Source organism: Varroa destructor, unplaced genomic scaffold (assembly GCF_002443255.2).
Source record: "Varroa destructor unplaced genomic scaffold, Vdes_3.0 BEIS01000007.1, whole genome shotgun sequence".
Classification (NCBI taxonomy): Eukaryota; Metazoa; Arthropoda; class Arachnida; order Mesostigmata; family Varroidae; genus Varroa; species Varroa destructor.
In genome coordinates this window covers 32,590,318-32,614,997 of record NW_019211460.1, presented here as the reverse complement: position 1 = coordinate 32,614,997, position 24,680 = coordinate 32,590,318, and the positions used below count along the sequence as shown (strand labels likewise).

General features: G+C 39.1%; 2 protein-coding genes and 4 long non-coding RNA genes across 10 annotated transcripts in view; 3 read left to right on the top strand and 3 right to left on the bottom strand.

Annotated features, from left to right (window-relative positions):
- LOC111253653 (uncharacterized) overlaps positions 1-1,997 on the bottom strand; it is an 8,620-nt gene extending 6,623 nt beyond the window's left edge. The window contains exon 1 of the long non-coding RNA XR_002674757.2: positions 60-1,997. This is a non-coding gene — a long non-coding RNA (uncharacterized LOC111253653). The remainder of the gene's footprint in view (positions 1-59) is intronic.
- A 703-nt stretch (positions 1,998-2,700) lies between these two features.
- Positions 2,701-4,623, top strand: LOC147754598 (uncharacterized). Its single transcript, XR_015317842.1, has 2 exons — positions 2,701-3,885; positions 4,220-4,623. It is a non-coding gene; the product is annotated as an uncharacterized LOC147754598 (long non-coding RNA).
- Positions 4,624-5,530: 907 nt separating this feature from the next.
- LOC147754597 (uncharacterized) lies at positions 5,531-9,024 on the bottom strand. The gene is made up of 2 exons (XR_015317841.1): positions 7,597-9,024; positions 5,531-5,652 (listed from the first exon to the last, which is right to left on the bottom strand). It is a non-coding gene; the product is annotated as an uncharacterized LOC147754597 (long non-coding RNA).
- A 639-nt stretch (positions 9,025-9,663) lies between these two features.
- LOC111254818 (uncharacterized) lies at positions 9,664-20,723 on the top strand. 5 transcript variants are annotated; one of them, XR_015317837.1, is made up of 4 exons: positions 9,664-10,677; positions 10,823-10,862; positions 19,245-19,359; positions 20,400-20,723. It is a non-coding gene; the product is annotated as an uncharacterized LOC111254818 (long non-coding RNA). The 5 variants fall into 5 exon arrangements; XR_015317836.1 differs by having other exon boundaries at positions 9,672-10,677; positions 19,245-19,441; positions 20,400-20,636; XR_015317839.1 differs by lacking the exons at positions 19,245-19,359; positions 20,400-20,723 and adding exons at positions 11,836-12,005; positions 12,562-15,274 and having other exon boundaries at positions 9,709-10,677.
- Positions 17,485-18,609, bottom strand: LOC111254816 (uncharacterized). Its single transcript, XM_022816064.2, has 2 exons — positions 18,456-18,609; positions 17,485-17,980 (listed from the first exon to the last, which is right to left on the bottom strand). Exons 1-2 carry the CDS (start codon positions 18,579-18,581, stop codon positions 17,630-17,632), a joined length of 477 nt encoding a protein of 158 aa, XP_022671799.1. The 5' UTR covers positions 18,582-18,609; the 3' UTR covers positions 17,485-17,629.
- A 223-nt stretch (positions 20,724-20,946) lies between the features above and the next one.
- LOC111254814 (uncharacterized) lies at positions 20,947-24,312 on the top strand. Its single transcript, XM_022816063.2, has 4 exons — positions 20,947-21,991; positions 22,159-22,288; positions 23,333-23,543; positions 24,041-24,312. The coding sequence occupies exons 1-4, from the start codon at positions 21,111-21,113 to the stop codon at positions 24,178-24,180; spliced, it is 1,362 nt and encodes a 453-aa protein (XP_022671798.1). The 5' UTR covers positions 20,947-21,110; the 3' UTR covers positions 24,181-24,312.
- The last annotated feature ends 368 nt before the right edge of the window (positions 24,313-24,680 follow it).

The window sequence follows — 24,680 nt, the reverse complement described above, 5'->3', positions numbered from 1 at the left end:
TATATATGAGTGGCGCTTTCAAACTGGGAAACTTAAGTAAATTGTTTGTCATAACGTGCCTGCGTTCATCCGCTGCTCCTGGCACCAGCCTAAGACCATTTTTTTTCCATTAAAATCGTCCAGGCGAGCAACAATGCGTCGTTTTTAGCCTTATGCAATTCCTATGCACTGAAAGAAGGGTCAGCATGATTATAAACTTTACCCGGTCACGGCTCGGTTACTGTTAATCGACCGTGCAAAATGTCGCAGATCAGTATGGCTGCTATTGGCAGAACCAGACTTCAACATAGGACAAGAAAAAGTCCACAACAGAACAAGAATAGCGCCAATTTCAAAGATGATCTATGCCGCCCGGAAGTGTCTTTTCGATTTGATGTGTATCAGGTACATGTCGTATGTCATAATGGTCAGTCGCTTGGTTTCTGAGGACAAGAAGGCCGAAAGATTTTTTCGGTGTTATTTTTTAATTAATTCTGTTAAGAATCAAGAAACGGATTGTCTTCATTTTCTAATAATGTTTCATCCTCGATGCAAAGATAAATTGTAGAGAATATTGTTCGCGTGCTCACGACCCATAGGATGTAACTATTGTGGCTAGAAACGAGTTTGCAGCCGAAGTTTTTTTCTGAATATGAAAAATCTAGTGAAAGTCTAGTGAAGATGTCATTCCATTATAGTTATTAAAAAAAGGTGAATATATTAAGAAAGAAACTTATCGGCATGTTTTACAAACTGCCACGTAACCGTGAATAGCTAAAGCTTCTGTAACGCACTGACCTACACTACCATTGGTCGCTTTAGAATACTTTAGAATTAGCATGTAGCCGGCAAATGTCCCGGATTTGAACCCATCTGGTTATTATGTAAGAAGCGTGATTAAACGAGAGTAAACGATATAATGAGAGAGGAAGTCTTCGCATGATAATGTTAATTTGCTTACACGTGCCACTGTCAATAAGGCGTTAGCATCACTGCAAAGGTAACCTTTGGAACAAACCTCTGAGTGCTTTAGGATCTGAATTGAAGCTGTTCTCGCAATCACTAATGGTTATGTTGAACAAGGATGACCGTCAGATATCACGCAAGAATAATACAGAAATAAAACTGTATCCCATAGATGTGCCACTAATATATATATATATACATATATACTCTACGAATTTACATAAAATACTCCTCGCACGTGCGAACGTATATAGCATATATAGTTATGTGTATTTCATATTTACATCAATACTTATTCCGGTGTTTTTTAGATGTCCCTTCATATTACGTCACATGTATAATGTATTAGTGCACTCTGTACAAGCTTGGTGATGTGTTGATACACAATATATTTAGCACGGGTATCTGACTAGATCACTGATTGACTAGAAACATCCTGAACAACATGCAGGGCACGAATGCTAAAATTTATACATGAGTATTTTCTCGATGTCCTTCTACGTTTAAATTATGCAGCCGCGAGCGTTACGTCCATGATATATTACTGTTAAATATGTATGCACTATGAGTATACATAGATTTGAAAATAAAACGCTTTCTACACATGAGTAAATATTAAATCTATCACATAGGTAATATAATGAAGCCGGGGAAAAAATCGGAAATACATTGTACATTGTTGAGTTTGCTCCGCGCATGCGTCTTGCTCCCTGCTTCCTTTCTATCTCTATCTTCATATATAGAACGTGTGAGGCATTCAAGTGCTCTCTAGCGTTGCGTTGCGTCGCGTCGCGTCCGCATAAGCTATACAGTTATTCGATTGCAATATTTTTAACCAAGGTAAAAAAAATTGAAGTCCTTGACGAATTTCTGCAACTTCTGTATAGCTGTTATTATACTACCCAAGTTAATTTTCAATTTCACTGTCTCAAACCCGATTCAATGTCCTTTAAACAACTTATTGACCAAAGCCAGCGGAATAGGACAGCATCCTAAACAGTATACAAACCATGCCATCAAGGTAATGTTGTATATCACGTGCAAGCGAAGCCTTGGATTTTGGGCCACATAAAGTTCCTTATTTCGTTAAGAAGCACATCGTACAGTTATTGCTAATTCCAAGATCCTGTAGCGTGTTTTAATAGCCTGGATCGGAACTGTTAAAGTATGCCATGACTAACCGGAGATAATAAGACAATAAAAGTACACTAGGTTCACCAAGGGTATACATACACTTTACAAATACGTATTTCGTTGTATCAAGTCCAGAAAAACAAATTAACTCAAAAATAGACGTGAAAATGATCATAACCAGGAACCCCACGGCTGCTTTAAGCGCGTTTTTGTATAGTATCCCCACCTCTCATTAATTCATGAAATCACCTACCAAGAAGAAGATTGGACATCTGTAGGCACTCAAAACTGCTTCTCATCCAGTCATCATCGGTTAAGTGCTATTAGAAAATCAACGCGCTACGATTTTGTTCTGCAATATTTTTTCTTATGTGTCAGTTACTCAGCTTTCCACCACGCATGCCTTACGTTTTTAATGCCGATTGCAATGTTTCATCTACAAATAAATATACACACGTCTTGATGTTTCGTTTTCTCGACTATAGGACTCTATACGCGGTCGGCTCTCGCGCGGTTTTGAGCGCGTATTCTTTTTTCGCGCCCGTCCTTCTTTCGATTCATCCATTCGCAATTTCCTCTCTCGCGCCCATCCCGTTTTGTGCTCTTTCTCTCAGTGTCTGGTTTCTACCTTCGTAATGATACGATCCCGTGTACAGCTTTGTGGTGTTGATTGAGATTACTTTTGTTTGCCGTTCGGAAGACACAGCCACTGATGGCACACTTGAACGGTTTATCGCCCGTATGCTTACGGATATGCTTATCGAGGTTCGAGCGAAATACCGACGAGTAGTCACAGTAGGAACAATTGTATCGTCGAACGTTTGTCGTCGGCGGAAAACTGGGCATCGGCGGAATAGTACCGGCCAGTAGAGCATCGACATCCCCCGAACAGAAGACGGTGCTTGATTCAATTTCTGGATGTAGTCCCGGCCATGGCAAATTCACATTGATTTCATAGCGTGTACAAAGCATGTAGATGTTTGTCGTAGAAGAAGCAGACGAAAGGGAAAGGGAGTAACGACCTCAAAACGTTAGAATAAAGTGTCAAATAAAAGGGAAGAAAAAATTCACTTCGGAAAAACAAGGCAACTTCTATGATCTTTGACCTTCCATGCAAGAATTGATAACAAATAGAAATACGCGACCTCTTTAAAAAACGGGAGTAGACTGAGATAATAAAGTTCGCATACAGGCAAAGCCGTGAATTTTAAAAAATGAGACTTGGCAACTGACTGTTAATTGAAACAAAGTGAAGCCGTGTGATTACATCAACTAGTACCACGTTCTAAACTTCCGATGTACATTTCTCTAACAATTAATGAACCATTTTTTTTCTCGAAAGTCAATAACTAGTCCTGAAAAAGATAAAGGCGATTTTGCACATACGAAATCGTCAAAGCTACTTGCTCACCACATAGAGGACGCGCTTCGTTAGAAAATACACATTGTGTATACAACATATGGTATTCAAACTGATCTTAGCTCCTTTGGTCATCCTTAGAGAACCTGACAATTAATTTCAGTTACTTATAATGTTCTAAACTGTAAACTACCATCGACCCAGATCGACTTACAACTACGTATTTTGTTGAGATAGAAAAAATTCACTGGCAATTTATATCCGTATCATTTTTTACCTCATATTATTACAAATGAATATTAGAGTCGATACATCATGTCCACATTGGCATCACTTGTTGCAGGTATGACCAAACATCGTATAACGTCGTCGCCTCTGGGTAGCTGCTGTTTTATACAATCGAATGGCGATAGGAAATTAGCATTAAGCTGTAAAGGCCTAAGAGGGTAAACGGATGCATAGTTTTGCATATCAGATTCATCCATAAGATTCAATACGGCTTACATACATATAGTTTTTTCTTCGGTTTTAATTAGAAATTCAAAAGACACACGTGAGTGACACTCGAATTGCTCATACATCACCTATTCTTGTGTAGAAACGTAATAACAGCTACTCTTTAGTGTTTACAGATGAAGCGAACAATATTGAATTTTGGTCGTTAATGGCGGATCGGTGGTTTTATATAGAGTAGTAGGTAAAGTAATTCAGTTATTTCATTTCAATCAATTTGTTTGTTAGTCGTTGTTAAATCACCTATTGTATTGTGCTTCTCTTTAGGATCCGGACTGACAAACGTGACGAGGAATCGCACAGGAATGATCTTGGGAATAGATATTTTCACAACGATATTTCATTATACGCCCGATGCAAATCACGCGCGTCCGTATGAGCTTTGTACGCCGTCGCCATTAATGTTTTTCATTAATGAATAACGTCACATGGGATGCAGAAAGACAACTGTCGTACACGCATAAATACAGAATTTTTTCTAAATTTTTCATATGGCGATTAGTGCTTTTCTGCTACGAAAGAAATCGTCTGTCCCAAAACTATGTGTCATGAGTTAAAGTGTTGGGTGAGTGCGTATATAGAGAATTCTTTACGGCGAAGTCGGGCCAAACTGTAATTCATTGCTTGAACCACTTATTTCCACAGACGCATAAAGATGTCTAAAAAAACAATGCTGGTTTTTAATTATCGAACTCAAACCTTTCCATAAACCTTCCAACTACATGCGGCAGAGAAATATCAATCTATAAGTCTTTTTTAGCTTTCCTAAACGAAAGAAGAAACTTCAAGGCCTCATTTTTGGTCCCGATAAATACGTTACGAAATAAGTCAGCTTTGGTAATTTAAGCCATATAGAAGGCTCCTCACTGAAAACGATTCGGTGACAAAGCGTTCCACCGCAACTCGGTTATACCCTCAAATCCTTTACGTGCCGTTTTGCACAAAATTGCGTACATGCAGATGGCCAAGAACATTACTATGCTGTTGAACTAGCTTCTCCTGTGGCAATTAATTTCTTCGCCATTGATTACTGAATATATATACCTTTAGAATTCTACATATATACAGTGAATATATAAAAATTCGTTAGAATTTGATTAACTTGACTAAAAAGAAAACACGCACGCCCTAAACATACACAGAAGAGGATATATACTGTAATTGTCTTCGTTATATTGCTAGGCAAAGGATGGCATCCACGAACTATTGCCCGCAAACAAATATTATTCACATATTATTTTTTGTCGAATTGTGCTTGCAAAGATGTGGTTTCATTTGAAATAGGCGAGTATTCTATAATTCATTCGTACGTAAATCGTGCACTTCTTCTATATACCTATTGTACTATGCTGTTTTAGAAAACAAGTTCTTAAAGTTCATTCCAAAGTAAAGTTAGCTAGAACTGAAAGCATGCACTCGACATAGCTGTCCTATGTTTTCTCGTGAAATGTATAATTTTCACTGCTATTCATATGCATACGACCTAAAAAAAAGTCGGAATTAAGGTTTGGAGCATTCAAGGTGGCACATTTAGGTAGCTATCTCGAAAGTATATCGTAGCAAAGACAAAATGTCGGGTGTCTATTTACAGCATACTATATTTATTATATTAAGTGTTGACTCTACCCAGACAATAATTCGAATATGCAGTTTGTATTTGCGATGAGCACCTCACAGCCCAACGCTGAAATCGTGGAAACCTGCAAGAATAAGCCCGTGTTAACATTTCTTAACATGTCTGTTACGTTTAGTAATAACTGATATTTACCTCTCTCTTTGGCTAACTCGCATGTAGACGATTTTTGTGATACCATTAGTGGTAGTTGACAAATGTACGACAACATGGCTAAAGTTTATATTCATTTTAGTTCCGTATCGACCATCTAGCAGACTGTTGCAAGTTAGTAACGGCTTTGTAGCCACAACATTATGTAACACTGCCTGGCGCTAGCGCAGTCCATAACAGGACTTGACCCATCTTTCATCTCAGCTCCTTCGTAAAACGCTAGGTACTATACAATTTCGAGACTTTTCAATATCTCTATGAATTAAGATATACGATGTGCCTGACGAACTGTTTAGAGCATGCTACCATTATCTGATCAAAATTAAATAACACACTTAGGGGGCATAATGGCATGCACTCCTGATGAGCGAACCTTCACTTTTTATATCATGGTATCTTTAATTCAAAAGAGCAACCAAAAACCGTAGCTCAAAGCAACAAATTTCCTTTGTTGTCAGATGTAAACTGGCAACCACCGAAATAGAATGGAAACTCGGTTTTACGTAGGGAGGCAAATTACAAAGACAAGCTCATTAAAGAAATAGCGCAGGACGGACGGAATAGAAAAATTAAGGCTGAGTTGACCATTAAGAAATTAGCATAGAGACCCAATTAATTTTGGGCGATGAGTTCTGTCAACGTCTAATAGAACTTAACTCAAGGTAAAGTCACGCTACTAAGATGATAAGATGCAATGTATTCAAAATGATCCATTATTCCTTTTTTTTTTTTCGATAATTTTCATTTGTGACGTCTCGTTAATTCCCTTCGACCTAAGTAAAGCTTGTTTGTGCAAAGACAAACTTAAAAAAAAGTTGGTGCAATCAAGTTATCCACGGATCCGGCAACCTAACGCAAACATGATAATTATGCACTGACTAAGTAAATTAATGAAGTTTAATGTTCGGCTGCGAAATGGACTCTTCACACAAAAAGCAAGAACTTGCCGCGACGTACAACGTTTACAGGAAATTCTAGGCCAATTAGAACAATTTCTTTTGTACGTCTCTCTTTAAAGTTAAGTTTCTCTTTTTGTGCTAATGCCAAGTGAGCACAACGGCGGAATGACAATGCCCCTGAGCGTTCTATCTAGCTTTAACTCGCTTTCGACGCGGTCACAAAAACTAATATGAGTTCAGCGTTTTTTTTTGAATAATCCCTATGATTTTATTTTCTATATTTGTAGTGGAAAAATGGAACACCATAACATCTGTGGGAAAGATCACGCATGCAATTTAAGGAAAGTCTACTTGCAATGAAAGATATCACCAGCAAAACTATTCCAACCTATACGTACTACAAGTGCGGCATGACCGAAAAGTAACGGGACATATTCGTCATTGAACGCGCACGTGAAGGAATTTATAAGTGTTTTTCTAACTTATCTGTAACTTTTTAAATGAGTTTTAAAGCCTTAAGGTAAAGAGGCATACTGTCAACGGCATGAGCGCCGATTTTCTTACGTTTATGCATCGATAAAATTTACGGATGGAACGAAATCGACTGTATATCTACTCTGTACCCGAAGAACTACAACGTTGTGTTTGCGTATGGCAACCGTGGTCCAACATCGGTCAGAAGTGCGCGCATTTCGATAATAAACATAAATAAGTATAGATAATAAGAAAGGTAATAAAAGACCTCTAATCCACTTGTATCTGTTGATGGTGGATTTGATTATTTTTGAATATGCAAACGGTCATTCCGACTATAACATGTAACGGTAACTTTTTTTTTTCTAAACAAAAAAACAACTAGCCAACACAGTTCACGGCACAGTTACCAAACAACAGTGTTAAATACTCGTTTAGTTCTTTAGATGTCAATTAGCTAAAGAGTTGTGTCAAAGGTGTATGACTTAGCGATTTATCTCGGGCACTGCAGTTGGCCGGCTCCGATGCTTCATTTCTTATTCCCAAATGTGTTCACATTTTACGTTAAAGATTTCACTGCACATCAGATCGAGCCATGTTGCGTCTAGTTCATCGATTACGTCTGAGTTTCGACTCTGTTTAACGGTTTGGCTAAATAGCCTCTATTTACGTAGCTCCTTTAATGGGGTTCCATTTACGGCGACAACGATGCCGTTTTTATTCGTTTCTCACTTTATGTTTATACATGATCTACGTAGACGTACACCGCAAAAAACAGGCGCAGTCTCACTTGTGAAATTTCACAGCACTGCACACTCACAAATATTCGTATCTTACAAGTAGGCTCATCCTGAGTTCCGCTGCTCCAAGCTCTTCTTTTGTTGTTATTTTGCCTTACATCGATACCATTATTAAGCAGCGTACTACAAAGGTTCCTAATTGAACGCTGGCCTAATTAGGGAGTGGAGCAATCGAGAACACGATGAGATAGTACGAATGAAAGCTTTTCGCACTAAATAGACACCAGTTGCTTAATGTCGGCTGACTGAATCGTTGGAACGTTCAAAATGGATCCACTTATTGACTTCTGATCGTCGTTAAGCATTTTGATAACGTGCGTTAGAAAACACGCGTGTAAGTCGGTGATTTGCATCGTCGTTTTTTTTTCACACCGAAGTGCATTTAACGAGTTGCCGCCTGCTCTATAATGAACGACGGCTTAAGCGCGATCTTCCTAGTGGATGATGCTACTCAAGGGATGTATCTTCTACCAGGAACACTTATATAATTGAGAACACCTTAAAAGCTTCGAGGCTGTCACACCGAAACCGAACAGAGACATTATCTAATAAACTGTATATGCTCTAGAGGTGTTCCGCTGGTAGCGTCTGCGCCAGTGCAACTTCATTTTTGGCTCTTCCCTCTGCGTCGTGATAGCACAGTAGAGTCGTACCAGCTGTCCGATGTCAGCCGCAGCAGTTTCGTACCGGTTTTGCTTGAAACGGAGAGCAGACCTCGGATGACGGACGGTACTCTCAGCGATCACTCGATCTATTGCCCCAAATATAATCGGTTATTTGGATGCACAATGTAAAGAAAAAACGGCGTGTCTGACCCACCACATACTAGTTCGCTGGTTAATGACAGCTGTGGGGTGCAGGTGAAACAGAGAAACAGAAAAAGAGAGAGCGAGCGAGAGAGCGAACGAGCGAGAGACTCGATAATATCGGAGTTTAATTCTAACGAAAGAGTTCTCGCAGAACCTAAACACTGGTAGACTTCAACCTCACTCAACGCGATCGGTTGCCACCTAAGTGTTTGGTGATTCTACCCTGTGCGGATACCCGGGTTCGGCTGCTAGGAATGGGGAAGTGAATGAAGCCCATATATCATTCGGGCCACCCACCGTGGGCAAGCTGAGTCTGTGAGAACGATATCACAGAGTCCGAAAACCCCGCTCTTTCCCTCCTCACGGATATTCAAATTTGGTAGGGCGCGAAACCTCTTCAACGAAATTAGAATGAGAGTAGTAGAAGTCTGGAAAGACCTTTGAAGCGTTGTATCGAACGTTGCTACGATTTATCACCGACTATTGCCAGAAGACCTGTAGATCGCTACGTGAATGAACGAAATCTGCACTGTGTTCAATGCGTATAAACTTGGCGCGTCTTAGCTAACGGACCCCTCAGTTTCATCCGAACATGACACGAACCTATCAAATAATACATTTTTTCCTTATCTAGAGTCTGCTTTTCATAATGTACAACATTACCTAATCTGTGTATGGATTGATGCGTCTGAATGTGAATATGAAGTCAACGGCGTTTCCCTAGTTGGGAACAGGGATAATGTAGCGACGATACTTAAGCGTCGTAACCGGTTAGAAACCCTGTTTAACTACCGTGCAACTTGGAATATTATTTTTACGTAGAACAACATTCAGGTATAAATACAGCTTTCCTGATATTGCGTAAGCCATGCGCAGGTGATTGTTTTCAGTTAATGAATATGTTTAAGGGCTGTTATTACCTATATATATATATATATATATATATATATATATATATATATATGCACATGTATTTATGATGGAATCGTTTGAAGTTTCTTAATTTTGCTTACTGTATTATTATACTTCCATAATGATGTAACTGTTCAAATATTTTGATATTGCGTGCTTCGCCTAACGGTAGCCAGACGAACGAACAATTTTCACAAACCGCTTAGCACCGTTACGCACTGGTGGTACGCTGATTGGTATCAAATAGGTCGACATTAGTCGGTGATCGATTGGAAGAGCCGGTTACTAGCTTGATTATTGTCCCTTTTACGTCGAATATTCGCTACTTGCTACAGCCGAATATCACTAAAGAAACTAGTGCATAAGCTAAAACAATTGTAATCGGTAACCCACAGCAGTGCGTGACGGTGCCCACGTAACTATGGGCTGCTTGTTCTCATTGATAAGTGATAGTTTCAGAGGCCATAGTTTTCTTCAAGGTAGGCAACATAAAGCAGAGCAGCCCCAGTAATTTGCCCATGCAGCAAAATATCCATCACTCAAAATAGTTTAACTATCAGTGCCATTTGTTTGTTCTTTCCTCTAGTCGCACGTGTCTCTGCAGTATTTACAAAGAAGGACAAAGCAGACAGCCGGTCAGCCGGTACGCCTAAACACAATCTTCACGAGTTCAACCATCATTCAGTTTATTTGTACTGAAGTATTTGTGTGACACCATGTATGATTAATGTGCACATCAAGTTTTGTACACATCTATTATATTATACGCATGGTACATGTAACGGTGACTATGCTAACGATGACGCTTATATGTAGAGACAGCCGGAACGCTCGGTTGCTGAAGGATGGTTTTAACTTGAATGTGTTCTCTCAGGTGCTCCGACCTGGAAAATGACTGATCTGCATGTAAAGTAGTACGAGCAAAACGCCAAAACTGTCTATAAGTTGAGGACGATCTAAATTTACACGATTCCACACCGCTTCAATATAGGAATACTAAGGAGTTTGTCATATCTCGATGCGCTCGAGATACGCCGTGTTGCTTGTACGTAGCTTTATTTACAAAGAGCGGTTGCAATTGTGTTCGAAATCATTTTATGATAATCGATATCACGTTTTTCCGCAACGTGTACACGAAATTTCAATTGGAAAGTTAGCATATTAATTAAAGTTATCTGTGATCGTTATAGGATTCGCCTTATAGATGTCGATCCTTACATGCAACGATGAGTGAGTAGCCGTCAGGGGAGCTTCCTACGAATGAATATTTTAATTGTTAAGCTCGGCGAAATTGTTTGTAAAACGTACTCCTATCGGGCCGGCTAGAGATAGAGAGATACTGCAGGTCATATTAGGTACTGAGTTCACATCGAAAGTTTCTGTGAGACGTAGTATTCGATATTTCGATCAACTGTCTATAAATCAAATAACACGGAAATGTTTGGTTTCGAAAAAACACCACTAGGATCTTACAATATTACAGCAGATATGCATGGGCCCATTAACAAAGCTACAACTTTACCTGATTTTTCTTAGTCTTTTCAGGTACATAATTTTGGAAATGAAACGAATTAAAAGCCACCAATAATTTATAGAGCTTCCGTAAACGTGTGGTTTTTACTTACATATTTATAGTGTTTTATATGTCCATTCCTGTTGCAAGGTGTCTCGGTCATGTGTACTGTTTGCTCTCGTTAGAAAAATGTTTTAGACAGTAAAAAATTAGCCACTGAGTGAATAGGCTCGCTACGGTCTAAATGTCTGAAGACCGTGAAACGCCTATATAGAAAAAAAGAAATGATACACCTGGCCGAAAATAACTGAACTACACACAGAAACGAATTTGAAAGAGTTCTGCGTACTGCATGCTCGACCTATCTGTTCGGCCACGACAAACAAAAATTTTAATGGCGTCTATTACGCTGAAAGATTCCGATAGAACTTCACCAGCGAAATCTCAAAATTTGCCAAATTCTGAAAAGCAGCTTTATCGCCGAAGGTACTAGATGAATAGCGTCCGTTTTTTTCCTTTTCTCTTGTTATCATTATCAGCCATACGTTGGCCTTTTGTTACGCTAATTAAGTCTCAATATATATGTCGTTGCTAGTGGTCTATATGAAACTACATTTCCTTATCGTATACGTATATGATGGGAGAAGATTCAGATTTGAGGCTCAACAACTACTTTACCATCTATTTCAGGAAATAATACGTTTAGCTTCTTCCCTTTTTGGATTTCTTGATATTCTTTTAAATAGCCAACAAACTTCGGATGCGACCAATCACATCGTGTTAAATAAATCATTAGAAGCGAGAGGCTTAGAAGCTTCAGGACCTTGTCTCGATGCTTCGTTCGCTTGCTTTTTTTCGACGTAAGTCTATCCTAACTAAAAAAAAATTACTTCCAACATACAGATGTGTACAGAGATCTATGTTTGTACCACTAGCCACACGATAGCTATGAAACAACAACCCGAAAACCAGTATTTTTTTAGTTAGAATTGATAACTGTTATCGCAGTTCAGTGCAGAGCTGCACTGCTGATATCAGTCGAGTAAATCGAACCAAAAATATTCGTTGGGGGTCTGTACACCTTGATTAATGTATGAATAGGCTTAGGGCAACAAAGCGCTCACGTATTCGGTTCTTATCGCACCCGTTTTGTCTATGGTTATGAGAATCAAGCTTCGGTACGTTAGATGATGACTATAAATACACACACATATATATATATATATATATATATATATATATATAGTCAGAATGATAATAATAGAACAATTTTATATTTACATGTCTAGCAGTCTGTCCCTTCTATTTCACAGATGTTGATATTTTCGAAAGGCGCCAATGACAGCCTTTTTTTTTTGGTTATAAAAACGTGCTGTGTTACGTCCTACTGATATTAATTTTTTTTAATCAATTCAGCAACAGGCATACATAGTTGCAACAGAACCCCAAACTCGAAGCAGAGCAATGAAAAGCAGAATCAATCGTAGCTGGTGCTGGAAAAATAGGACAAAAACGAGTCATCTCGTAACAAACGAATGAAGGCGCTACTTCGTGTATTCGAATAGCAAAGACCTCTTCAAGACATTCAGGCAAGAAAGTCCCAAGGGATGTCTCCGTCTATCCAGAGTAAACTAGATATTTTCAGCAATAATACAAGCTAGGTATAGTTCTGTTATCAAAATATGCATGTCCTGAAATAATCACGGGGCACACCGTAAATAAAGCAGTGTATGGCATGCGCTGGCTTACTTACCAAAAAGGAGGTGGCCGTTCGTCTAAAATGGACAGACGTACTCGAGACACTTCGATCTATCACAAAATTACTACCTATCGACTGCATACGGCCCACATCGAATAAAATTTATTTATTCACAGACGATTAACTTGTATCTCTTAAATAAAATTATTATAGCTCGGAAAGGTCTACTAAGTGTCACAAACGTATAGCAGAGTCATAACGACTTTATAGAATCGGCTAAGGTTTGACTGAGTATAGCCGAACGTACAGAACCAGCTGTTTTATGTTGCTTTGAGATATATATCGCAGAATCGATCCTAATTTCTAAACGAGAATACATTTTCACTCATCGTTCAGTTTGACACGGTCCGTTTGTTCGAATCTGTGCGCGGTCGTAATAACGTATCGATACTTACAAGACAATAAACGACTGGGCAAATGTTTGGCGCTGTTAATATAAGTATGTACATCCGCTCTGCTGATGCTTCGGTATCCTGTCGGTGGCCGTGCTATGTTCGGCAATATTTTAATCCGTTTCAGTATTCGCTGATATGTAGACAAGCAGTTCTTTTAGACACTGACATAGTGGCAAAAAAAAGGATGTTAGATAGTCTTGTGATATTTATTACGCACTAGTATGTCGATTGTATCATGATCTTATGTTGAGTCTTTGGTGAAAAATTTCATGTTAATAATGTATATGGAACGATATTGAAATGATCATTAGGGGCTGCACTCGAAAAACGTTGACAACAACGTTAAAAACAATATAAAAGCGAACTATCCCACTGGTTAAATTGCATCTCCAATATTTGCCTTGCTAGAAGATCGATGTAAGTTATCTTGTTTAATGGACAAGTTACTAAGATGTGAATCTGTAAATTTTACATTTGCAAAATATTTTTCTTGGCCTGCATTATCTGATTGGCGTAATTCTTTCTAACTTATAAAAGCTGCTCAATACGAGCTTTGCTATTGAGATTCTTACACTCTGGTAAAAAAAAAAAGAAACCTTATTAAACCAGTAAGCTTAACAAAGAAAAATCGATTCAGTATTGTGTATGTTATTACTGCTGTTAAAGGCATCATCCGAACTTCGCCTCGTACTCATGATTCATATTTAGGCCTATCAATGCATACTATAGAAGATAAAGTGAAGTGTTTACAACTGGTGAGCGTGTTGTATGAATTTTGTGAAGCCATCTTCGTTGACAGTTCGGTGGTACACTGAATCAGTAAGAGTACCATTTTGACCACTTTGCGTAACACAGCATCGTTGATAAACAACTATGATTCCTAGAACGATGCAAATAGAAGTCAGCTTTAGCCTGAGCCTGAGGACCGTGAACTCTATTGTTATCATAGTGCGAATCGAAAAGTTCCGCATTGGGGCCCTAGATTCACGTAGGGGGAGCACTGCGGGAAAACTCCTGCTAGAACTTTTGAGGACTATGACTGCCAAGGACACTGGAAAAGGAAACGACGAAGTCTTTGTCAAAGCTTAGGTTTGCCTAATATCTTCCAGGACACTCCAGAAATGCAGACGTTTTAAAGCCAACCGTTGGTGATAGGAAAAATAATTACATGCATTTACTGTAAGAGTGCCTTTCATTTCAAGTAGATGTGTGGAGTCCTGAATCTTAAATGAGCTTTTTTAATCAGCAATACATATACCATATCGGAACACCAATCCAGCAACATCTATGTCAACAGACTGTGCTTGAGTGTAGCAAAAAAAAAGTGAACAGCAAAACGAGAACCTGCGACAGGGTAAAACGAACTTAAGTCTGAGGTAAAGAGCGCCGATAACGGCTATTTGAAGGTAATCATCCGAGATACTGCAAACGACCACCATAGAAGAGCAACGCTGTAGGGGAAATTTCACTCCTGTGTAAAAAATGATATATAAGCTACATAAACCAGAAAGCAGTTTTACGAAAGCCCACGGATATAACATCGTATATCAATTTAAAGAAGGGCCGGTAGGTTTGAGTCCTTTCGTCGAAGACGTTCGCAAATCGAAACGGTCTGAGTCACTTTTGTCGTCATTTAATTTATTTACTATATTATTAACTTTACTTATGCAGATAGATAGCGTTTCAAGTGGTCCTCTCCTAAACAATCTTATGCTGTATGATACCATATAAATGCCGTGATACGGAATCAATAGAGACTCTCTAACAAGACTTACCATTTAGCAGATCTGTATCAAAGCCGGTTCAGCTAATTTAAGCGATGGACAAGTTTTTCTATCGCCACAGTATCGACTGCAATGTCAAAATAGCTAACCAACCGGATGATACAGGAGAAAAATTGAGTTCCTCATTGTAGGTATCATCGTTTGTCGCGCCGATAAGACATCACAATAAAGACAGGAAGTTAGCTAAACGATTTTAGACAGTTTAAAATTATAGATATTAGTCAAACGTACGTTGTGGTGTACGTCTTACTGTTGAAGACGTTATTTGTAGCTTGTTTTTACCTGATAGGCTACCTGTACAGTTCTAATTTCTGCTTTGCAATAGCATCCGGAGGATACCTATTTCTAGTAGGCAGCAATGATATATTTTGCCAAACTCCGGTGAAATGATATGTTTTTCTGAAAAAAGTTTAAGTAATGAATGTAATATAGATTGTAGGTCATCATATCACTCGAATTAGATGAAATCGTCATGGCGTATGCAGTCAATTTGTTTATCTTAATACCGAATGATAGTAGGTGGCTACGCTGGTTATGGGTTCGATCGTGCTGTTTATGTTACATATAATACTGATACTGTAATGACAACAGCGCGTACCGATTGACGCTCTAGCACAAAAGCTGCCCGAAAAAAATACAATATATAAAATACAAATCAATTGTCACCATTAATCTAACTTATATCGACCGGCGAAAGTTCGCCTCATCTTTGTCTCATCTGTACTCAGCTCAAGCGTTAGCACGTGTATGTAAACTTGTAAAACACAACTTACCTAAGCGAATTTATCATATTTTTGATCTAGTAGTTTTTGCTCATTAAACCTTAACCTGTTGTTTTGGCGTGTATGTCACACGAAAATCTATATACGACTAATGAAGGTAGTTGCTTCTAATTTCTAATATCAAGTTCCTTTATTAAATACTGTACACCTACGAAGTGTGATTTTATTGGTTAATATTAGTTTAGAGCTAAGTAGTGGAGCTTGAGGTAGATTACGTACAAAGGATCAATGCCAAGGACAAATGAGAGAAAAATATTCTGCAGTCATTACGAAATCCCTGCAAGGAAGAACTCAGCTTTCCTTACATTGTTGTTAACCATGTCAAAATGTTCAACAAGTTCTGCTACAGCGTCGAAACCATTGTAACTCCATTGTAAACAAACAGTTCGAAAATACTGATATGCATATACAGATAGACATTTTGCTAAGCCTGCTTTTGTTGAGCTATTATAGATTTAATATGGAAGATCATACTTATTTGGGCTTGCTATTGCCCACTCTAGTTGAGGAATCGCCAAAGTGTTCCAGTAGTTTAAACATCAATATTATATAATAGATCTCTTGGACGCAATTTCGGGCAACGTTAGAAAATGGAAGTTGTTTTGCGATTTCGAGCTTCTTATCCGGATTTCAATAAAATAGCACGTCAGAAACCGTAGTATCCTGAAACACAATGGGGATCCAAATAATCTTCACAAATATATCATGCAAGTACAATTAGTAAAGCATCTATAAAGAACTTCCAAGGACCGCGTTTCTGATAGAAGGTCCGTTAGAACAAGCTCAAGTGAACTCGGCTTTGAGGTGCGCCTTGATTTGTCTTCAGTCCTTGAGCGTGTCCTTAAGTAGTATAATAATTTTCTCACAAATACGTTCTGCTCATGTACAAGTTTACATTTTACGTTCGTGTTATCTTCCGTTGAATGGATTCAACATCTGCCGCTTCATTGAATCTCAATAAAATCATAGATTCCGACCGCTTTTGTCTCGATCGTCGTTTATAGGCGGCTTCCGATGCGTGCCTTCGATTTCCATTAGCGCTAACCAGCATTTAGGCAATGGATTGTGTACCTGATCACACATACAACATAAAGCGTCTCATGAGTACTTAGTCGACTATGATAGCCTTTTTCTTAAATTGCTCGTGACGAGGGTCAGATTGTGTTACCTATTTGTTCGCTATCCGCTCCCTATGAAAGCAATCATACTTTGCATAATATGATATGAAACATTTTCTACTATGCGGTGTCTTCACTTTTGAATCTGTGATGCTTAGTGTTGTGTAAGAATTAACTTGAATTACATAAATCAAGCTAGTTCTTTTTTGTGACAAGATTAAGATTGTGAAAATGTCTAACTTCACATTCGATACTGTTTTTACATAGATCGAATGATGTTTTCAGTTTTTTGCAGCCGAAGGGGTGTTTCTCCCTGCGTCTCGAGGTAAATCGTAGTACCACACGAACGATAACATACACAAGATACTAGAATTTGTAAGAACAGGACTCTTTATTGAATGTCACTGCCACTTCCGATTACCGTGCTCACGAGAACCGCATCAATTCAATTAATTTTGTGTTTTGCAACGGCTTGATACTTCATTCGTTCGCGGCAACAAACGTGGTAGTAATATGATAATAACAATGATATTAGCAACTGAACGTATACCAAACGGAAACGCATAACCTGTAGCTATAACTTATTCAATGAAAGATTTAACCACCTAGAGGGGTCTCGTACGGTTCCGTTCTGTCGGAGTATTTTTTAAGGTGCATCACCTGCACCCCTATCGGACGAAGTCAATTGTCCGGGACGCTCGAATGAAACATTAGCTCCGTCTTCTGACGCGTTCAAATTAGAGGTAATTAACAGGGCGTCCCTTTGCCAACAGGTCATGGAGACACACCTATCAGGCGTGTTTAGCAAATGAACGAGCTGAAATGAAGAGTTCAGCGGCGTCCATCCTCCTGGGTAACCGCCTCGCGTTCTGGCTAAGCCGAAACATGGATTACCCTTGAAATTTCGGCCAGTCCACACGAGCCCTTCTCCGGGCACTAGATCCGATCCCGCAGGCACCATATGAACACACTGCGCGACGACCTTCGGTTCAGTCACCTAGAGACGTGAACGTGCGCAGAGCGGGCCTATTAGAGATCTTGTAAACCTGACCTAACAGACTTCATGCTAGTAATTGGCTTTACTAAAGTTTTACTATGTGTGTGCTTATTATATGCTCGATTGTTCGTTCGATGTACGTACCACTATACTACTCCCCAGTGATTTATTAATAGTAAAAGACTCAATTTATACAATGAAAGCCCAGCTACGTGACAGTTTTACTAATCCGCAGTAAGTTCAGTGCTCGAAAAGCAACTACTCATTTGTGTTATCCCTTTAACTAGTTTGAGAAAAATCGTCTCGCACAGGCACGAGGCAGCCCTATATGCTAATACTGAACGGTGAAGATTACGGGAGATCTAAGTACTTTTTCACATTACTGAACTTTCGAATCTTGCGTGCACATACAATGTACGTTCACAGACATACACAAAAGCAAATTACGCACGTAGATTACATGTAGTTTACTCACATTGGTAACGCGACTTCTGCCGTAGCGAAGATTCGTTGAGGGGAACGATGTACTGTGTACAGATTCTTGATTCACGATGAGGGGGGTAAGATTAAAGGTCGACGTGAAAGGGGTCCATGAGGCCATTCAAGTGTTTGCGCAATCCGAGAAACGAGAAGAGCCGATGGTGGACACGGTCGGACCCAGGCCCCACCTTTCGACAAATGGCGACAAAGCAACACAACTTCAGATTCAGTTCAGTCCTTGCGACGAGAGAAAGCCACAAGGCATACTGTACTTTGTCGTTATTTAGTGATTTGCTAGCCTTTTTAAGGAAACCGAAATATTCGAATCGTTTTCGTTATGGTTGTGGCCACGTTTGATCACATGTACCAATCACACCAGTAAAGACTGTTAAGGTAAATTGGTCTGGATATTTTAGTTAGCTGTCAGTAGAACTATGTTAGGCTTTCAAAATCCATCTATTTGACTCGAACCATTTAAAATTTAGTTGTCCTTCATATTAACCGTATTTGGTATATGGTAATCGGTGTCCAAAATATTTCTATACTATAATAGAACGAACATTTACTCGGGGAGCGTTCATCTCTATTGCTACTGTTGTAGAACACGGGTCCAATTTGGCTTCCATTTACAGCATAGTATGAGATTTGGGTGAGTGGAGCTTCGAAGGACCATGACTGTCCATGACATTGCACTTGAATCGTGGATCTGGTCGTTTTTTTAGAGAGATCCAGCGTACGCTAATTTTTCTTTTTGTTTTTTTTTGGTGTTTCTGAATTCTACTAGCTACTGTACCACTTGGCTTGTTTTCCCAAACATGGAAATAGCAAATGTCGATCAAGGAAGTGGCAATCCAGGCGCGAAACTTCTAAGAATTGAGCTCAAACGTAAACACGCACATGTATGTTGTGCATGTTCTCACCGAGAAAAATCAAGACACGAGTGTATTGATTTACGGATGTGTGTACGTAGAATACAAAAATGTGAGTCGTTTGTAAGATAATACGGTTGACGATTGAAGGCAAGATGGAAACGTTGACAGCCGAATTTTGAGTGGCGTCTGCATTATGCCTATCTATCCGTTCCACCGTATGTCACACTAAACGCGATGAAAATCAAATAGTTTTCTCTTACGTGCGTGCACTCGTTACATTTGATGAGATGAAAAATTATCATTTTATGCCGTTCATCCTCAACGTATCGGTGCTCTCAAATTAGTGCTTCTGCAATCATAGGAACCCTACATTAAAAGACTAAAACAAATCTAATACCGTTTCAGATCGTTAAAAGGCTAACAAATGCCCCACTTAGGGTATTTAGAGTTGCCCTGATCTGAACGAATTACAAATGTAGAATGAATACGAATTGATTAAAAAAAAAAATTTGCGCTCTAATGATATGCTACTAGGTATATTGGCGTACCATTTCAGTGATATCAACCTAGCTCTTTATCTCAATCGTGTCGTGTGCCACTCGAATCTTCTGATCAGCATCTTCTAATCTTGAGGGCAGAATTACCCGTTGGGAAAGTTAAGATCATACACAGAACGGTCCAACACGAGTTGTATGTGACGCTGATGGCCATACTGAACGTGTGAAATGACATTCAGAGCTTATCTCCATTTTGCGATGTTTTGTTTGATACCTTAGAGACAATAATGACGCTATAAATTGCTCCTAAACGAATGTATACATTGGTAATTTTTTTTTGTGAAAAATTTTATTGTGAAAAAATGATTCGATTATTTGCGAGAAAAGCTGCTTGTCCACCCTTCATTATGAATATTTTACTATCTTCTTATCTATTTCCTATTATGTAGGATAAGTTCGATAATACAATGTTTCTGGTTTTACCCAAGTAGCACCGATTATTAACTCAAAGGAACGGCGATCGTTGACAAATACCTAACTGTTTTTTTTGTCTCGAAATGTATATTGCAGATGTCCTGGGACAACAGAGACGTTGGCTCGACCAGTTTAAAAATAAGGATTTCTTATAGGCTGCTACTAGTGATGACGGTGACCTAGAAGTCAACGTGAAAATAGCCATAAGTCCAATGTCGATTTGAGATATATTACATCAGCACTGCAAGCTGTTTTGGTTGTTATCGAAGAATAGATTTTGATTTGAATAAAAAACATATTAGGAGTCTTTGAAACGTTCCGTGTTTTATCCAAAATGTTCAACGATAATTAATTCTCGTGCTCACCTACGTCTAGAATAGTCGTCTGAAACTGGTCTGGGATGAGCCTAGCATTTGAAGCTTGACTATTCAGTTTGTGCTAATATCAATACACCGCATGTTTCCATTAAAAATCTACTGCTTCGATCGACCGCAAACCTGCAACAAGGTAGCTTTTTGTATTTCGTCCAAAACCCCTGTGGAGCTAGCTGTGAAAGCTAGCGATCTAGGGGCTAGGCAGAGTTAGCACTTTAGTTCGAAGCATTCATGGTTACTGGGTGTACGATAGAGTACAATATAGAAGCACAGCCACAGTGAATCGTATCGATTTGAGCCAAGCTTATCAGAACGGAAGCAGACCCTACATTCTATCTGCGAGTGGGTTTATTGTTTAAAAGTTAAACTAGCGCCAATAGTCACACGACTAGTTTTCAAAGCGTTCGGTGACATCCCGCCGATGTGATTTAGAATGAAAAACGAAGTCGAAAATGATCGTGGATCATCAAGTAGTGATACCTTAACGCCCAGTCGAAGTCGCACCGACAATCAGGATTTGTCAAATATTAAGGTTCAACCTGGCTTGATGCTATCGCCCTTCTGCGCGAAGCCTCGCGGTTCCGTTTGTCTCGAGCTTATACGCCATATTCGACATGACATCGTACATTACAGTTATCACGCTGGTGCTGTTACAGCCTTCTACATTGTGATGGTCATTAGCTTTTACCTAGGCACGTATACATTCTCGCCAAAAACCGAGGCGGGTATAAGGTACATTGTGGCAAAAGTTTTTGATACTCTCCAGGATGAAAATTATCCAATAACAACGCGATTCGCTAATCTGTGCGTAATTTCTGCAAATGACTCGGTCCTGCTATGGCGGTTCGACATGTACCGGTTCTTTGATGAGATTACAAAAAATGATTCGGTCAAACAGCGCTTGGGCGAAGTATTCACTGACCTTGAACAGCCATTCGTAGAGCGTGTTCGTTTGGGTCTCGATTATAACCTCTTCAACGGCTCGGTGTTCTTGTGCGACTCCATATTTGAAGGTCTTAACAAAAGTCGCAGGGTTCCACTGACGAACTCGACCGTCATGGACACATTATCCCTTCAAGATCTTTTTGTTAAATCGATATACCTCATCAAAACATATGCATTACATCCACCATATGTGGAGATACGCCAGATAAATTTTGAAACTTTTTGCATAGCGTTCGTACCGGTCGTTACTCGTCATGTGATTTCTTTTGACAAGACGCTAGACGACAAACATACGATTGAGTGGCTTTGTCCAGGGGTCAACCTTTCAGGAATCATTTCAACTACAGTAATAAAAGAAATAATAGACAAGTAAGTTGTTTTCCGTTAAGTTAAAGCAACTGTTGGCGCTCAACGGTGGCTATAGAAAACTAGTGAGGAAAAATTAGATTTAGCGGAAAAATCAAATATATTCGCACTCTTTCTGATCAGATAAATGGTCGGATTCAGAGAACTTAAATGGCGAGTACGTGTTTCAGTTCAAGTGTTCCGACAGTGTCAAACTGTTCATTGGAAGCCGCCGTCTATGTGCAACAGGCCGATACAGCGCTTAATGGCGATGCAAAAACTGAACCGCAGAGACTCCTTCGGAGAGCTAATCTAGTTCTGGTAACGTTAAGTTAAATCGCCATATAAATCACGTATATAGTATATAAGGTACAGATAGCAATACATATGTAAATTGATGAATTATCTTCTGCGCCGTAATCGGAAGCTATGCAGCTACAATGAAAGCTGCTTTTATTGTTGCGTTAAGTTAGCGCTAACTTTCGCTCTTAGTCGACAGTAGAGTAATATTATGCGCTTCTTGAACTTATTAAGAATACCTTTGCTAACCTATTCGATACGCTCCCTAAACATTTAAACTTATCAAGATTTTCCTAAATTCGTGCAATCGCTCAGAGGATGCATTTTATGCTGTCAATAGTTCCAGCATTTTTTCTCTATACTGTCCGTATATACTTAGATATTTCTAGATTCTCTTGTTTCCTATGTATAGGGAGATTTATAAGGTGGATTTATTTATTTATTTATTAATTGTCTACGCGCGATAGAGGAGTTACTGCGCTACGCGGTCAGCCATTGATAAATCTGATCTTCTGTTATCGGTAGTCTGTTTTTTAAGACTGAACATCTTTTTCCCTAGATATTGAAATTACCTATTGTTTTCTATACTAGTAGGACCTCCGTAAATATGCTTACTTTCTGTATTTCTGCGCGGTTTATAGGGGTCTGTTGGCTTAAGAAGCTTTTGATGGCAAGGTTTTCGATGATCATCTTAAAAAAACTGATTTATAAAACGATTTCTCTATGTACAAATGTGTACAATCCCAAATGCGGTTTCGTCTGCGGGAATTATCCTTTACGATTCGATGTGATGCAGGTATCACACTATAGTGTACGCGTACTAATCGCATACACTAATCTCAGGAAAGGGTCAATATACGCGTGCGGTTCTTTACATTGCGCATATATGAATATGGAACAGGATTATTATGTATAATAGTAGTCACTATATAATTTGTGACGCTTGGGTGGCAGCACCTTCGGCGCTGTTGAAACTAGAATAATTTGGTTCAAGTTCTATTATCAATATTATACTTTATTTTATATGTGAATAAATAAAATAGAAGATTTTATATTTTTTTTCAGCAAGTGCTGAGATACAAAGAGGACGACGGTGGTATTCTTCCTAGTTACATGTACCCCCTTGTGGTTATTGCGGCGTGGACGTACCCTATGAAGCTTATACCACCTCGTACGTCGTGTGTTGCTCTTCACTACGCATTGATCGAAGTTATGGGGAGCAACGGCACCTACATTACCACTTTGCCTTCAAAACAAGTCGTCGACATAACTTTGAGTATGTGTCCTTTAGATTATTACTCTCTATTAGACTCTTCTAAAGATTAGCTCTACTGGGCATATTCGGCGTTTTGTATTAGATATTGGCCAACGCATACTAGACACTTATAGTAGGCAAAGGTAAACACTTCAGAAACTGTACCACTGGTTAAATTGTTCAAAGTTCAATTACGATACCCTGTCGTAAAGAACGCAATTCTCTATCTGTATATAGATCAAACATCTGTGCACAATCAGACAGCCATGAAAGCTAAGGGAAAATATTCTCAAAGAGAAGCCACGAATGCCGTTAACGGTCACATTTGCCGTGAGGTAACATAAAAAAAAATCTATTAAAAAGAAGGTTGCATTTGTAGGCAGCATACGATGTAAGTGAGATCACGGTGCATCCTTTTACCTTTTTCTTTCTTTGCTTCTTGCGAGATTGTGGCAGTTGATTGTAAGCAAGGTAAGCTTAGTACTATAAAGTGCTATATGGCCATTTTATCGTTGCAGTGAAACTTCGACGCACTCGTCAATTATATAACTGTCAGGAAGTATTTGTCAACGTGTTTGTTACACTTATCAACGTTTGGATGGCGACGAGAAACACTAGCGCAATGGGTTTAGCTTTCGTTAGTGAGGTATCTGGTTAAATGTCTAACGTCGGCTCCTACGGAGAAGCAACACCTGACATTCGTCTGATGGAATCATTTCGAGGCCTGATCTGTCGAAGGAATAAAATCGTACGTCGTTTGCGTTGCAACTGTGCCCAGTGATGGTGACTCATTAGAAAAAGATCACTGGAATACAATATGTAATCCATACCTCATTAGCAGTAAAATGAGTATTATCATAATAATTCTAGATTTCTACATGCTTTATTAGGTTGTATTGCTCGCTTCTATTCGACGATTCATTTTCAGACATTTACATTGTTGATTTTAATTCATCACACAAATTGTCCTTTGTCCTATTTTTGCCGTTCAATGCGTACCTTTTTAACAATTTGTGGGTTGGAATATTTGCCTGGGTTGTATCGCACACGCGATAAGGTGCGCATTAGCGAAAACATAATCTTAATGCCTCCCGCCGATGCAGGAAGCATATTCTGAACGAGCCCTTGCAACTGCGATGAAAAAGACACGTTTTGTGT

Bases quoted from the DNA above. Each gene is read 5' to 3' on its own strand.
- LOC111254816 (XM_022816064.2), bottom strand. From the start codon at position 18,581: ATGGCCTCATGGACCCCTTTCACGTCGACCTTTAATCTTACCCCCCTC. The intron at 17,981-18,455 runs GTGAGTAAACTA...TCACGTCTCTAG, and splicing joins GCAGAAGTCGCGTTACCAAT to GTGACTGAACCGAAGGTCGT.
- LOC111254814 (XM_022816063.2), top strand. From the start codon at position 21,111: ATGAAAAACGAAGTCGAAAATGATCGTGGATCATCAAGTAGTGATACC. The intron at 21,992-22,158 runs GTAAGTTGTTTT...TACGTGTTTCAG, and splicing joins ATAAAAGAAATAATAGACAA to TTCAAGTGTTCCGACAGTGT. The intron at 23,544-24,040 runs GTATGTGTCCTT...TTATCGTTGCAG, and splicing joins AGTCGTCGACATAACTTTGA to TGAAACTTCGACGCACTCGT.